The sequence below is a fragment of the Varroa destructor genome, unplaced genomic scaffold (genome assembly GCF_002443255.2).
Source record: "Varroa destructor unplaced genomic scaffold, Vdes_3.0 BEIS01000006.1, whole genome shotgun sequence".
NCBI classification, from domain to species: Eukaryota; Metazoa; Arthropoda; class Arachnida; order Mesostigmata; family Varroidae; genus Varroa; species Varroa destructor.
The window spans coordinates 1,448,767-1,464,697 of record NW_019211459.1 but is presented as its reverse complement, the minus strand read 5'-3'; the positions used below and the strand labels follow the sequence as shown (position 1 = coordinate 1,464,697).

At 38.1% G+C, this 15,931-nt stretch overlaps 1 protein-coding gene across 3 annotated transcripts; it reads left to right on the top strand.

Annotated features, from left to right (window-relative positions):
* The first annotated feature begins 962 nt into the window (after positions 1–962).
* On the top strand, positions 963–15,649 carry LOC111253023 (TBC1 domain family member 10A-like). 3 transcript variants are annotated; one of them, XR_015330015.1, is made up of 12 exons: positions 963–1,833; positions 7,729–7,834; positions 8,042–8,137; positions 8,524–8,631; positions 8,878–8,944; positions 9,250–9,374; positions 9,604–9,690; positions 9,924–10,026; positions 10,267–10,337; positions 10,610–10,705; positions 10,847–11,036; positions 11,318–15,649. XR_015330015.1 is itself a non-coding variant. In XM_022811815.2 (12 exons), the coding sequence occupies exons 1-12, from the start codon at positions 1,712–1,714 to the stop codon at positions 11,363–11,365; spliced, it is 1,101 nt and encodes a 366-aa protein (XP_022667550.1). In that variant the 5' UTR covers positions 963–1,711; the 3' UTR covers positions 11,366–15,649. The 3 variants fall into 3 exon arrangements, 2 of the variants coding, with proteins under 2 accessions (XP_022667550.1, XP_022667551.1); XM_022811815.2 differs by having other exon boundaries at positions 10,847–10,918; XM_022811816.2 differs by lacking the exon at positions 10,847–11,036.
* The last annotated feature ends 282 nt before the right edge of the window (positions 15,650–15,931 follow it).

Sequence of the window (15,931 nt, the reverse complement as noted above, 5' to 3'; positions counted from 1 at the left end):
CGACAGCCCGGCTTTTTCAAACTTAATTGTACCAAATGCTTATGATTATAATATCAGTTTAACGATGTGTACGCTTGATACGCTATGTTCACACATAGGCCGTGTTTTAGTTAGACATTAATACACGCTATCTAACATGCATTGCTATCTGAATTTGTTACTTTTCCCACCTCTACAATGACTTAGATTTCGTAGTAGTTACTCGTCGGTTTTAGTCGGTTCAATAGGGGCGAGGCAGTCGCTACTTGCCGAATTTTTAGTTTATATCTTATTGTCTTGTTTTTAAAGAATCCAGAAGTAATTAGAGCATGTTGATGGGACATTTGCAGTGACGGATATAGGAGAAACGTCATCAGCATCAGAAAAACAATGTAATGAATATGGAATGACAAAATAACTGCAAGTAAGACAACGTAACGCTTGCCTTTGGTCAAGCGTGTCAACAGTAAACTGAAAATTATACGAAATGAACTTTTCTCCAGCCATTTATGGCAGGTGAAGGAGGGCAAAGCCCGCGAGTCAAGTCTGATGTTCCATTAACAACTGATATGATTAACGCTTACATTTCCTAAACTGCTTTTGCTTTGGCTTAGCTTCTTCCACGATTGTATGCACTAAAGTCGCACACCACAGCCAAAATATACTTCGCGATTTCAGTTAATCTTGACCAATCGTTAACCAAGATGTGTGCCAATCTGGACAAGTTTTTACGTTAAAAAGCTTCTTGTAAAGTTTCCTTTCATGTAAGAACAATCACACTCTAAATGATCTAATATTAGCCACCGAATGCCTATGTAACGTTTTTACCGTAATACGAATGTCCAATTATAAGAAATCGATTTCATTTAATCCTTTGGTTTTGTTGGACGCATCGAATTATGTAACCCTTTCCGCATCTTCGCAGCCGCCCTCTCTACGTAGACCCGTTAACAAACAGCCAACTGCATTCAATGGGAATTCGTTCATGCGTTTAAAGGCCTGTGAAAGATGGTGGCTCAGTAAAGATGGCTTGCCAATGAGATTACTATTATCGTGAGTGGTTAAGGAAACATCACTGTTGCAACAGTCACCATTGGTTCAATTGCCCACAGAAGCATGTCTGTTATGTCCATTGATTATCACGATAAAACGGCGACTTCCAGAGGAAAACAATAGCAGACGAAAGAGGCGGATTCAATAGTGTTCGACAAGTCACTTAGTTCACATTATAATCTTGGTTGCGGCCATGCCGCTATTACTCGGTACCTACTGTCTATTTGAAGTCGTTAGTCAGTCAGTGAGCGAGTGGTTGCCTGCATGACTGTGTACGAGTGTGTGAGCAAGTCGGAGAGCCTACCAAAGTTGACTGGTTCGCTGCTATTACAACTGTATTGTTTCTGCTGGATCGCTGCGGGTGTTACCTCATACTATTTAATACTGTGTTAGTAATAATGTGTCAGTGCTTAATATTTGTTTCGCTCCAATCTGTGATGTTGTGACAGTGGAAAAGAGAGTGTTAAACAGTGTTCCTGTATGTATATATACTATACATCATTACTTTTAGTATCCGTGTCTTATACTGCCATTGAGTGTACCGCTGTAGATCTGTCTGTAACTCCGGTGCAGTGTAGTGCTCTTCAGGAACTGTTTACAGAACTGTTTACAAATGGATAATCGTTAACTGTGTGAACTACTGCCGATCAAAACCCTTGAGAGAAAGCCGTGGCGACTCATGCCAGCTATGGACATCGAGGAGCAAAGTGAAGATCTCGAAGGTATTGAAGAACCTCAAGAGCAGGAGCAGCCTGACAAATACGGTTTTTTTGGTTCGCAACATGCGACCACCGATGTCAGGTTCGTATTCTATTACAGAAACCCCATTATAGCAAGCAATTGAATAGCTAAGTGCTAATAGCCTAAAACGGAACAAGTGGTGTAAATATGGAATGGGTTAATTAACAACAAGCAGCCTTGATTCAAGCGCAAACAACCGAAATCCAAGCTTGCCATGCGTGTTATAGTGGCACAAAGTTAGTCCGACTTCGGACAGACTTGAAATTTCAGGTCGGTGAAGATTGCATTAGCGGGAATAGAAATAGATAAGTCAGTATAATCAGCGTAAGACACGAAGAGTAATTTAATAGCGGAGTAGTATTGCTAAGAAGCTACGCGATTTGATCAGGCAGTTGCAGGGGGTAGCACTTCCGAGTAGGAATGACTTCTGCCGCTGCCGCCGCCGTTAGCAAATGTCAGCTGATCGTGGCAGAGGAAGAGCAGGTCCGTTCGGACTTGTTTATTGGGTGGCGGTACTACCATTCACTGTCTAAGTATCCCTGATAGCAATTAAATTAACACTGTGGACATATCAGTGTCACCAATCGACTCTGTCCACAGCTGGTCCATCACCTGTTATTATTTTGAGAAGCCTTAATAAAGCCTGTTAACAGCTGCAGATGTCCATCATCAATGGCGATGAGAGCTGGCTGTAATTGTGTTCGCTCTGAGCAGTTTATCGACTGTAGCATGTCTCGAAATCTCGGTTTGTAAAGGAACAGAGTTGGATGAAATGAGATGTAGTTTGTTGCTGCTTGAAATTCACACATGTAGAGAAAAGCAAATAGTTAGAAAACTATGTTCGTCAAGAAAATCCCAAGGGTTTAGATGTTGGGAGAAGGGTAAACGTTGTTGATGGAAATTGCCAACAATAACGATTTGAGCTAAATCCGGTTCGCCATACGTTTCGCGGGTTTATCGTGGTTGATCCACCACTGATCTGTTGCTTCGCTGCAATCTATTCTTTGGTCTATACTTCATATGGCTCTCGTGATTTTTCTTACAGATTCAGCTTGGCATTGCTGTGAAATTACCGAGATCAACTTCAGGTGATTTTGTGATCTCTTTTACTTGCAGCTAGACTTTCTACAAAGAAAGGCTGTCTAGAAGTACTTTACTGACTGTGCACGCTCATATCATAGCCACGATGCTAAATGATGAAGTTGGTTCAACACGGTATTTTCGCAGAGTGACCAGTGTCCTTCGAATGCCAACGTACTGAAACTGAATTTTTTTCTTGTGGTATGCAGGCCGTATTCACCTTACACGTCGGTTACTTGTGGTTGTTTTGTGATACTGTGTACGTCGTTCATTTATAAATTCGAGTTTGGACGCTATATGATATATAACTCTAAGAGTCCATGAGTAAAGCTTGATCTTAATTCAGTCAAGCAGTCAGCTTTAATGTAGGTTAGATTTTTTCAGAATCTAATTAAATGGCAATACGAATTGGTAATCGAATTTTGTTTAAGATTAGCAGACTTTCTCTTAATTAAAATATCTAAAATAGAGTATCAAACCAAATGTAAGCAGTTCAACTCCTTGCAGCGTGTTTCGTACATTGTACGCTAAAAAAAAACTTGAAGTCTTGTTGCTGCTTTAGCGCGCACTATTAACGCAAGTTATGTTCGAAATGTTGAAGCGCACTTTGGACATGGACAGCCTTGTGTACTGTTCCACTGATTAAGTGACTGTTTTGGTACGGGCCTCCAGTATGGTACTGTTGTTTTCCGGAATGTAAATGGTCATGCTGCATTGGGTATTTTTTGTTGTGAGATACAAATCTATATTGATTGCGTTATTAGGCCAATAAAGCGGCCTGGTTAAATTCATGATTAGGCAAGCAATTTTTCCTCTCCAGCACAGTGTCGTATAAAAGCGGTTCAGACGGGCAAGCAAAACAGGCAAAATACATGTGTATTATCATCATTAAGATAGGTGTTACCAATTTAAATGTTGCGTATTTTAAGTTGGTGTTCGTTTCCTTGTCGGAGTCAATTCCTAACAAGAACTTGCAGAATACTCCATTGGGGTAGACAAACGTCTCTACCACCCGAAAATCATTCTAATCGTGTCATATATATCGTTTAACCTTCGGCGAAAGCTTGATAGTTTTGCAGACAGTGCCACTGATCGTGTGTTACCGTTTTTAAGTTAAGCTCTTTAGTGTTAGGTCTCCCTATTATTACGTTCAACTTCTGAAACTATGATAGAAAAAGGTAGCATCGTTAACATAAGGCATGATTTATAGTAACATACGGTCTACCAGAATGTGTCAAAATCAGTTTTACTTAATCAACTTATTCAGTCATCTTAATCAGTGGACGCTTATAGTGAACGACAGAGGCTGTCTCTGTTCCCGTCATCTAAAAGTTAGATAATGTCAATCGAATGAAAGATCTGAGCAATGCAGGCGTCTCACAAAGAGAACCTAAATTGATCTAATTTCGCAGCCTGCACGTATTATTTTAGCAGTGTTTGTTCTTTGAAGGATATGTATCTTTGCCTTGGCGGAATGAAACAGTACTGTGTTTGGCATAAAATACAACAATATTTTCGCTCATGCATTGGGTCATTAATGGTCCATGCTTTTCAAAATTATTCTCAAGTTATCAAGCAATTTCAAACTAATATACGAGCAGTAGTTGAATTTAACTATGGTAAGTTCAAATTCCCGCTTGTGTAACGTACGTGGGTTTGGCCCGTAAATGTTTTTACCGTTTCGTCTTCTGTGATCCACGTGATCTACTCTAAAAGTTATCAGTGCTGGTGGCGGAGTTACTCAAACAGCGCAGGGGAACGACAGGACTCAGGTACATCGTGGGTACAGACTTAGTGTCCTTAGAAGTAGATGGAATACTTTTATATATATATTAATATCCGCTTGAGGACAAGCGGCTGCGGCTGAAACAATATTTAGCAGCATCGGTGATACGTCAAGCAGGCTGTCATTACCGCCGTAATTTTATATAGCCATTTACGTATCCTTTTTGCAAACAAGATAAGCAAACGTATTTAATTGCTAAAAAAATGTTGATTATGTCATTACTATGTAAGCCGGGTTGTTTTGTAAAAATGTGCGACGCAGAACTTACCCTACGCTAGGCAGTAGCTGTCGACACATTTATGTGCCTAAAAAACACCTGTGACTTAGTTAAAAGGATAATGGGTAAATTTTTCAAAGTCAATCTACTTTGATAAAATAAGTCTGTCCTGATCTCAAAGTTATGTAAAAGAGGTGATAAATGTATGAAATAGTATGGTAGTACGGTATCTAAAAGGATGCCAAGTTTCGTTTACCAATAGTTACATTTCGTTGAACGTATAATTGACATGCAGAACAGCAGGATATGATTCATCAGCAGATTTGTCATTACCCTTAACATTTTTATCATAAGACTTTTGTCACTAGTCAGTTTTTCAATAAACGTTATGGTTGAAGTACCTTCACAATGTACTATCTGCATAAAGATAAGGCAAAAAGCCCTTTTTAGTAATATTCTTTCACTGCCATCTAATCCCCTTCTGTTAGGTTTTCTCCGAGTGTTCTCGTTATACTACTAACTATAGCCCAAGCTACTGTAAAACAATAGTTGATGCAAGGGAGATTTTTATTTAATTTTGCAAAGGTAGATAGTGCAGCACTTGGATTAAATTTTTGCAGATGATCTTATGATAAGATCTGTGTTTCTCGGTTTATCGTTTCAAGCACAGTAATATCAATGTTAGTGAAATTATTATGTACCATGTCATGACAGATACTGCGCATCAACCCTTAAACTATTTAATTTCGATTGGTCGGGTACCGCTTAGGAATGGCCGAGTTCATCATCTCCAATTTACTATAATATTGTCTGCGTTATGATTCAAGAACTAACAGTAATTGCTCATAGTAGAACATAAACATTAAACAAGTAGAAGAATAACGTAAGATATTTAGAGTAGTTAACAGTAAATACAACTTATCATTATCTACAGCAGATGATAGTAAATGTTCAGAGTAAGTGAACGAATGACTGGAGAAGCTTTTGGACTACAAACTGGCAAGGATAAATTAGCACAAAAGCCCTGTAATTATAGTTGGCACATTGGTGGGCGTCATCAAGCCATAGAATGTACCACTGCTATTTTTCATCGCCATGATTTTTCAATGTCGACTGGGTTACAGCGTAATTAATAAATCAGAGACAAGATTCTCAATTATCAATTTCTACACGCTGATTTGTCAAGTTAGACAGTCGGCACAGTGGATTCGCGCGATCACAAAAGCTCGGTCCTCACGAATCATGTATGAACTATTAATACAGAATTAAATAGTGTCCTGAATTATACAATGATTGCATGCAGTTTTTAATAAGATTTATTTCTTTATCTAATTGTAAAGCACATTTTGTTGTTGCTTTTTCTAGTAGTACTTCTCGTGTTAGGGCTGCCTTGTGAACGATCTGTGCCACATCAACTGAATCAACAACTGGACGCTAGTCTTCACGCCTACAAGTTTTACCATCGTGAATAGTGACAAAAGGAGAGTCATGCTTATGATAAAAGAAACTTTAGCTAATAAAACTGTTTTTTAAAAGCGACTATTGGGAATCCAATTTTTTGCTCCATTTGTTCGAAAGCTTATTTATTTCGAATATTAAGGACGTTGAGTGAAATATTTTTTTATATATGGAGTTTCTTAAATATGGGTTTGGTATTTAAATGAGTGTGATGTAAGAAGCTAGGTAACACTGATTGACTGTACACCACGGAAAAAATTATAGTTCGTAAAAATCTGAACCGGCCTTGCAGATCGGGTATGACTATCAGGTATGACAGTTGCGAGTAAGCTACGGCCATTGCAGATCCTTTTCTATAAACAGCATTGACTACTCTCACATATATGGTCGTATTGATCGCGGTTCGTTTAAAGACCGAAACGGCAAGATAATGTAATAGTTGAAGCTATACGGCTAAAAATGTCTATATATATATATATATTTGTTTGGATCCATAATGGTCTCAGATGGCCGAGCACCAGTTTCAATCGTTTGTCTAGTGTAGGATACACATTCGTACTTGAATCAGTATATGTGGAAATTCATCTTAATCTTTAGCAAATAGCATTTTTTGTGAAAAGCAGATCTTCAACTTTTCGCCTCTTTCTCGTCATATTTCTGATATGAGTATAAGACACGGCTTTATTTGAATTTCATAGTGAAGCTTGTTTATACTAAAACTCAAAATCTGGAAAGATGGAAGGAAATGCAAATTGTCTTTCGACGTTCTTAGCGCCGCTTGGTATGTTTGCTGGTCTAAGTGTCCTATAAGTCACCGCCGAATGAGCAAGTATCACACAAAGTATAATGGCGAAAATTCGCTCAAGGAGAAACGCGGCGGTTTCTTTGCAAACGATGACATTAAACAGTTTGACATTTACTTCTTTTTCCACTGGAGTCAATTTGATTTTTTTCTTTTCGCGACTAATACATGTTGACGTGAAAAACATTTCGCTAATTTTCAGCTTGTGTATCTTATGTGAACTGTATGTCTTTGATAATAGAACTTCTTGTTTAATTTCGAAGATTTTTATGATTACGTCGTAAAATATGAAAATTGGTCACATAGGATCTTTTGTTCAGCAGACATTGTAAAGATGTGTGTAAAAAAAAAGCTATGGTGGATTATTTTTAGGGCAAGATGTGCAGTTGTTTACACACTTGTTCTGTTGTATGTAGCAGTTGAACCAATAAAAGGCCTTGCAGATTAAAGGAATCAAACCGTTAAAATTGCCTTCTGTGGCTGCTATAAAAAATGCATACCCTAATAATTCCCCAGCTTAACAATTTCCCTTTTAATAACTAGTCTTATCACAACTCTAACAAGTCAGTCTAATGATTACTATATTTCTGGTATGTGTGCTTAATATTCCAGGAACCTGGTCAGTAAGCTACCACCAGAGGTAATCCGACGGCGTGAGCTAAAATGGCGCCACATGTTAGAAAACTGGGATTTGTTCACTTCGAAGAAGTTTTCCAAGGTGATGATCAGTTATTTATGCAGGATTGGAGGTAGAGCAGAATCCTTTTTAGATGGGAATTTCTTAAGGATCTGTAAGTGGTTATCAAAGTGCATGTAAAGTCGTCCACGCTAATTTTTTTAGTGTTACGTGAGAAATGATATTGGCTCTCGTAAGGTTTAAGTCATCGAAAATTGAATTTTATATATATTCCTGCGTCTTGTCTAGGTTCGAGATCGCTGTCGAAAAGGCATTCCTTCTTCTATGCGCATGAGTGCGTGGCAGTATCTTTGTGGAGGACAATTTCGGAAAGAAAAACGGAAGGCGAGTGAAGCTTTTAACAGTGGTTCTGGTACAACTTTAGAACTAAAAGATCACCGTACTCCTTTCATTTTGTTTTTTGTGACCTCTAGCGAATTTTTCATCTGTCATGATTTGACCTTGATTCACCTTGAGCTAGTTGTTTACCCAGTGGCTTGCTTATTGGTTGTAGTATTTAAATAGCGTTTTGTTATGTATATCTTTTCAACTTGACTGCTAAATTTTGTCAGAAATGTTATCGAAATTTACAACCTTTCTTTTCTATATATGCATTTAGTATGACCTAGAGAAAACCTTATATATTTGATTTCGTCGTGTATAAGCGTCTATTTGTTGTGTGCGGCTACTTATGATGTGTTACCTAATTTAAAGAGAAAAATGGTTTTCAGGGCTTATTCGAGCAACTGGATGCTCAGAGCGGGGATCCTAGTCACGTGGAAGACATTCGAAAAGATTTGCATCGACAATTTCCGCAGCACGAGATCTTTATGAAAAAGGTGTGAGCTGGCAACATTGTTTTCTTTGTTACATTGGTTTTGTTATGTTTATGTAAAGCTTCACTGTACACATGTTGTTACGTGAAAGGATACGTGCAAAATAATTCAATTCTATGAATAAATGTTGTCTCCAGCAGAGATCCCTAGACAACGATTTTCTCTAAGGGGCCATGTTTAAAAAAATATAGCTTCCTTAGAAAGGCTGCCTTTATGTGGATGGTGTATTTTTAAATGTTCCATTTTCAGGAGAATCTCGGCCAGCAGGAATTGTTTCGGCTACTGAAAGCATACTCAATTTTGAGGCCTGAAGTCGGTGAGCACTGGAATCGTGTTTTCTCTTTTTTATTTTGTTCTTCCGCTATTAAATCTTAAGTAAAATAGTTGCCGGCCTGTAAAACTACTACGATTCACCTAGGCAGAAGATGGTTAGTTTAATGTCAATTTTTAATAATACAATTACTATACCTCAATCTAATTTCTTAATGAAGATCTACTACCTAGTTGAAAAAGTGCAGAGTTAGGCTGTCCTTAAATATGACGTAGAAAACTAATGTTTTGGTAAGGCAATCATTACGATTCAGTGTACACTGTTGATTTTACTACATCTTTATTTTTCAGGGTACTGTCAGGCGCAAGCCCCGGTAGCGTCTCTCCTTTTGATGCACATGCCAACCGAGGACGCTTTTTTCTCCTTTGTCGAAATATGCGATAAGTACCTCAATGGATATTACAGTCCGGGCCTGGCAAGTTGAAAGGCAGCTTTATTATGTCTTTATTCTGTGCGATTGATTGGTTCTGAAATTTTCTTCGAAAAATCGAATCAAATCCAAGGCTACTTAATTTCTTTTTTGGCTTCACTTCAAATTCAAGAACCTTTTCTGTCGGGTTGTGCAGCCACTAGACATAGTTATAACAAATTTCTCGGCTTAGTTAGCGATGTATTTATTTATTTATCTATGTTTACGGTTTCAGGAAACCATCCAACTAGATGGTCTAATCCTCTTTGGGCTTCTTAGGAAATTTTCACCACAAGCATATCATCAGCTCACAAAACTTGAAGTGAGTTTCGAAATGTTTACATCTATATAATACATGTATAAAATGCATCTGACTAGTTTTGTTGTTTCCAACGCAACGCTATTTTTTACTTTTTGATTGTTCTTATTTGGCATCAAACATTAGCTCACTGCAAATATATATGGTTTAAAAAAATTGACTTTTTTCAAATGCTGCTAATTATGCAACGATATCTGAGTGAAGATTTCCTAACCTGTTTAACTTTTCTTTAACAGGTGGGTCCGATGCTTGTTATGACGGAGTGGTTCCTCTGTGTATTCACGCGAACTTTACCATGGCCTTGTGTGCTACGAGTTTTTGACATGTTCCTTTGTGAAGGTAGCTTTTATCACATTTTGTTTCATGCTGTTACCCTTCCACATGCATAGAAATAGCTCGACTGCCTTCGCGATTTTCCCCGATGCATACAACAGTGACGTGCAATACATCAACTATGATATAATATTACATAGCATTTGAAACACAAACTTGGACGCTAATGATTACCGAACCCGGTTTTCATCGAGCACAGACGGAAAGGAAGATACAAATTTATTTAAATAAGAGCCCTTCTTTCAGGTATCCGGGTGCTGTTCAAAGTTGGCGTGGTGCTAATCGACTCTACACTTGGATCACATTCGATTAGCAAAGTGAGTCGTTTAAGGGCAGAGTGATGGTAGCCTTTAGCTGTCAGCATAACTGTCAGTTCTTACAATTCATTGCGCAATGTTGTGCGGAACTATTTCGATCAAAAATACAACCTCTACATTGGAGAAAACCACTAATAATCTCAAAGTGTACTTTTGTAAAATACGCTGACGTACTTATAAAGAAATCACTAATCACTAGTGAGCACATTCTGGCATGATTAGCTTCGCTTCGCTTTAACCAAAGTACTACCACCAAAATGATTGGGTTACAGGCGGAACTGCGCAAGCGTTATCCCTCCGCGTTTGAACTACTTGAGTGTCTAAAACATGCAGGTGACAACCTTGAAGAGGATGCGTTCATTCAGCAGGTAATAATTATTCTGAGGGACAGTTTGCTAGAGACTAAATTATTTAATCATCAAAAAGGCTAGAACACGGATTACCTGGGTCAATACAAATGCGCTAAATGCTGTTTGTTTTTTTGTTTGCACCCGTTCATCAATTTGCAGGTTGTTGACCTAGAGTTAAAGCGTGAAGATCTTGTTCGCGAGCATGAAAGACAAATTGCCAAAAAAGAGAAGGTACTTGGAAACAATAATCTACCGACTGATCCTATAGTTACTTTTTGTCTATGACTGAGTATGGGAGTCCCGCTAACACACGGAGGAAGTCGATGTTCCACTTTCATGCCTTGAACAAGTGTGTTGGACATACAACTGTGTTTGCTATTCACTGATATAATTTACTCAATTCTTAAAAATTAATTACTGAAACAATAATGATATTTTAGAAGCGGTTTGTTCTACTATGGCTTCGAACTTTCAAATATTATTTACCGTGATTAGAGGTGCTAAGGACAAACTTGTCAATTTAGTGAGACAAAAATAGCAATTATAACGTATGAAATTTCGTATCAGCTTGTGTGTCATAAGTGAGAGCCTCTGGATACGACCCTTAAAGAACTGTTATTGCGGTTTCAGGAGGAGCGTGAGCGACAAAAGAAAGCCCTAAAGGCAAAGCGTAGCTAGAATAAGGCTCCGCGCGATAAAGCGCATTTACTTGGCGAAAACTATTCTTCAACAATCGTACCGTCGCAGTTTGTTCGATACTTAGCTCCTGTACAGAAACAAGATGGCAAGCAAAGTCAAGCATTTGTAAAACAGGGAGCTCGACTTTCATTCCCATGGCGGTGGTTTCGCGGCTTGGGCGTCCGGGACAATCGGACTCGTCCAGCAGAAAAGTGACATGTGAACTTGACGAGTCCGAAATAGACGACGCATACAAGGAAGAATCAGAATCACTTACAGGTCGTTGAAGATAACGAAGATTATTGACTTGCGAGGAATCCTGGGGAAAAGAGCGAACGTACAGTAAAGGTGTCGACTAGAAATCGAAAGGCACTTTACGGTACACAAGTGACTGACCATATGGGACTAAGTAATCTATACATATGAAAAAAATGAGGCTTATAAGTGTCTATTCAATACTGTCGGTGGAGCAAAATAGTTAAGAGCTGAAGTCAGCTCGACATGATAACGTAATGTCTTAACTCACCAAATTGTTGTTAATATCTATTAAAGCAATGAGGAAAGAAGCGGGTCGAGAATATATACATACATATACCTAGTACAAGTACCTATCAGAAATCGCTAAACTGTTATGTCGTCTGTAGACAGCAACAGTGAAGAAAAGCGCCAAAGAAAAACACCAGTAAATTTGCCTAGAATGCCTCTATACAACTGCATTTCCATTAAGACATTCTTCACATAAAAAAAACTGACGTCGCTGTAACTTGCCATAGATCCATTTAACTCGATTACAGTTTTTCCAAAATTTCTCAGAAGGAATATTAAATGCGAAAGTGAAATGCGCCCCTTCGATGCGTTTGTACTGCTGGTGCTGTTGCTGTTGCTGTGACAAATTGAGCCAATATATCTGTGCTCTGATAACAGAGGCTGTGTGAATACGCTTGAGAAATTTTTTACATTATAGATAGACAAAGCCTAAAAATATATATTCTGGAATCGTGAAATGTAAAATTGCATTACAGATAGCAGGAAGAAAGAGGTCGCTTAGACGCTAGCTGAACTACGTGGTATATGAATTTTGAACAAAATATAGGAATATATGCCCGGTAGGCCACTACATTGCTGTCTCTCCTCGCAGTGAGAGACTTGCGAATGTTGTCTACTAGAATAGGATACACAGCTTCTTACGTTTTCAGATTCGAAAAGGATTGCAGTGGCGACCCTTATTCGAAATTACCATCGTATCATATCGTATGATTTATCTTTGTTAACAGCCTACTTAATAACCAAGGGTTACAAACTATCGCAATCTGTTTATGTACATTATAGCAAAAAATCCTATCACTCTATGAGATACGTTGATATTTTGACCAAGGAAACAAATCGTACGTTTTTAATCGTCCTACGTTTGGAATGGTCTATATAGACTAGGAGACACTTCCACAATGCACACTTGTAGTGACCTTTTCTTCTAGTATAGTCGCTAGCCAAAATAGTTTAGAATTAGTAATAGCTTAGCGTAGTGTAAGAGCTCTATTTAAAAGCCAGGCCACTGGTATCATTTTTTATTAGCATTAGTTACTCTTCACCACAGATATGTATTTACTACGCGCACTCTGCAATTGGCAGTATAGGAATGTCACTGATTTCGTTTCGGCATTACTTCAGACACAAGAAACCCGATTTTGGAAACGCCTCCTCCCCTCTTAATAAGAGCCCACCATCTAGTTCCCAATCATTATTATAATTGAGCGATCATCACCTCCTGCACCGCCGCTTGAGATTTGTGGACATGATCACATTGGTCCACTTTATACATAGAGGTAAAGTGATTACTGGGCACTGAGGTATAATTAGCCATCCACGAAAGATCGGAAATGCCATTTCATAAAAGCCTAGGCGCAGTTGACAGAAAGCCCCATTAACTGTGTGTGCCTGGCTATCACGGAGGCGGACTATATAAAAAAATAAGTATTATTAATTGCAATTACAATACTCGTGTGTGGCACGAAGTACATTCGTTATCTTTTTATTTTGTCAGTAATTGTTTACAATCTCATTAGTAGCAATATTAGAGAAAGCGAAGATTAATGAAAAGGGTTTGTATTAGTTCAATTGGTTAGCACACGTTTATTTTTCACAGGATTACTACTCTGATGGTTTTTACCATCAACATATAATTGTTATTGTGTATATTTACTTATGTATTAACGATATGCTCAGTTTTGTTTTGGTGAACTTCAGGGACCAATGATGTATTATTTATATCTTTAGATACATTTGTTTGAATACAAAGTCATGATGATTCTGCTACTATATTATTGATATAGTTTTCCCACTGTGTAATACTGCTACGTATATACATTCTTGCGTATAATTCAACATTGGTAATTTAGAATCAAAAAATCGAAGTCAAGGCAACCCCACGCACACACGAAGCATTATATATATAGAAGCTATAGCTACGAACTTCTTTCATTTCAAATAAAGTGAAAAAAATCCCATTGTAGAAATAGTGCAGTAAAACAGGAAGAGTTCGCTTGCAGTTTGGTGCTATTATATATCTCAGCACCCTGGTCCTTCAATAGAAGAGGCTGTTTCTTCTTACTTCCTTACGTGTATACGTGGGACTGTCATGAGACTTCGATTTATCCCATCAAAGACTATAATTCTTTAATTGTAATATTATATGTTCGAAATATGTAGGTGCTGATACTTCGACGCGCCGTAAATGAAACCTGATAAGGTTGAGCTTCAGCTCAACCTTATCAGGTTGATTAAGGTTACCAGATATGCGTTGGTATTTGTTTTATTTGAAGTTTGCTGGTGTTACGCCTTGCTGTTATGTTGTTGAATGCTAAATGTCCTTCCGCGATGGGCTCGCTGTTTTTATTTTATCAAAAAATAAGCACACAGATCACAGTGAATGCATAAGTGTGATGTTTTGTTAATGAGCGTGAAGAAGATCGCGATGAATTCTGTTTTTGTGTGCAAAAAATGGTGACCAGTATATGATAATAATATACGAACGAAAGAGAAATGGAGATCGAACTACACTTCTACTTGTACTTTCAGCAAACGAAATAATGACAACAGTATTATTAACATATAAAAGTGTGGGTACTAAATAATTATATGTATCGATTAGATATAAAACTGGGTCTCGGCAAGAAATGCACGAGTACTTCCAAAACATCTGGTATTTTTACCAAGTATTATATAGGTACATTCGTTTACGCAGCCTAAAACTACGGACTGAAATAAGCTACCGTGCCCCTCCCAAAAAACATTTCACCTATGAATAAATCGAAAAATGTTTACTCGCTTTGTACAATACGCAATGCAAACACAAAGAGGCGGTCTGCTAAAGCTGAATTTTAGAGAAAGAAATAAACGTATGAGTGACATGTTCTATAAACGATGTAGCCATTACTAATTCAACGTGCTGTTGTCGACCCGCTTTTATTTAAGCTTCTCCGGATTTCGAAATCGACAAAATGAAGGCTGCCCAGATTACAGTTGTCGCCTTCGTTCAATGGATTGGACCGTTTTTGTTACTTTAATGTGTCTCCCCTTTGTTGCTCCTTCCTCAAATGTTAATGGATAATTCGTCATAACTTGGAACCACCACTGTGGATCAAGGAAGGATTTCGCCGCCACCGATGCAACTATATTTTGTAATTACTGCATTTTACGATAATGAAAGCCAAATGTTCCCGATTGAAAGCTAAACGCGCAATATACTCGCTGACGCCCAAACCGGCCTCTTCTCTACAACATCCTCAGTTTTGAATACCATTGTTGACTAATACCGAAAGTTACACCGACCTAAGAATTTGTGCGTAAAATTTAGAAAGCTCGATGATTGTAGGTGCTGGTTTCTTGGCTATAAGATATTCGCCTCCAATATGTCGCTGTTGTCCGTGCACTGAGACAGATTATGTCCAAGGATTCAGCATCAATTGTTTCACACACGATCTCCGCAGCGCCAAATAGTATGGATCCTAGCTTTACACTATTGAATTTGTCGTATCATCACCAGGGCCAACAAGGTAGTTATATAAAAGTAGAACTTTCCATTTTTGGGAAAGCTTTCTGTGTAGTTTTACACAAAAAAGGTCGTGTAAACTAAATGTCGATTGCAAATCCGTGGAATGTTATTGCTGTTCATCGTTCAGATACGCGGTATTTCCAGAGAATGTGTATTGAAATTGTGTGGGCGTCTGTGTCAATGCGTCTACAACAAAAATTAATAAACCTACCTAATGTTGGTTGCACCTAACAGATGTTTGGAAATTACTACTGCATAAGGTATTAATTGGCTTAATAATTATTGTCCTGTCTATAGTAAAAATCTAGAGGATGTAACACCTTTCTCTCCCATATTACAGTCGCTGATGGTAAGTCATCTTTCGTTTGTTAATATTTGTTTATGGAAAATCTTCGCTATTACAGCTAAAAACAAACGAATAAAGACTTACCGTCAGCCATACGGAAGAGGACAGCGCTGTAGGAATCAATTTAGTTAACTTTATTAATTGCCAAAAAAAGCTGCTCGGAAAAATA

Coding starts and splice junctions, on each gene's coding strand:
- LOC111253023 (XM_022811815.2), top strand. CDS start 1,712: ATGCCAGCTATGGACATCGAGGAGCAAAGTGAAGATCTCGAAGGTATT. Junction 8,945..9,249: donor AATTTTGAGGCCTGAAGTCG/GTGAGCACTGGA, acceptor TTTATTTTTCAG/GGTACTGTCAGGCGCAAGCC. Junction 10,919..11,317: donor AAATTGCCAAAAAAGAGAAG/GTACTTGGAAAC, acceptor TTGCGGTTTCAG/GAGGAGCGTGAGCGACAAAA.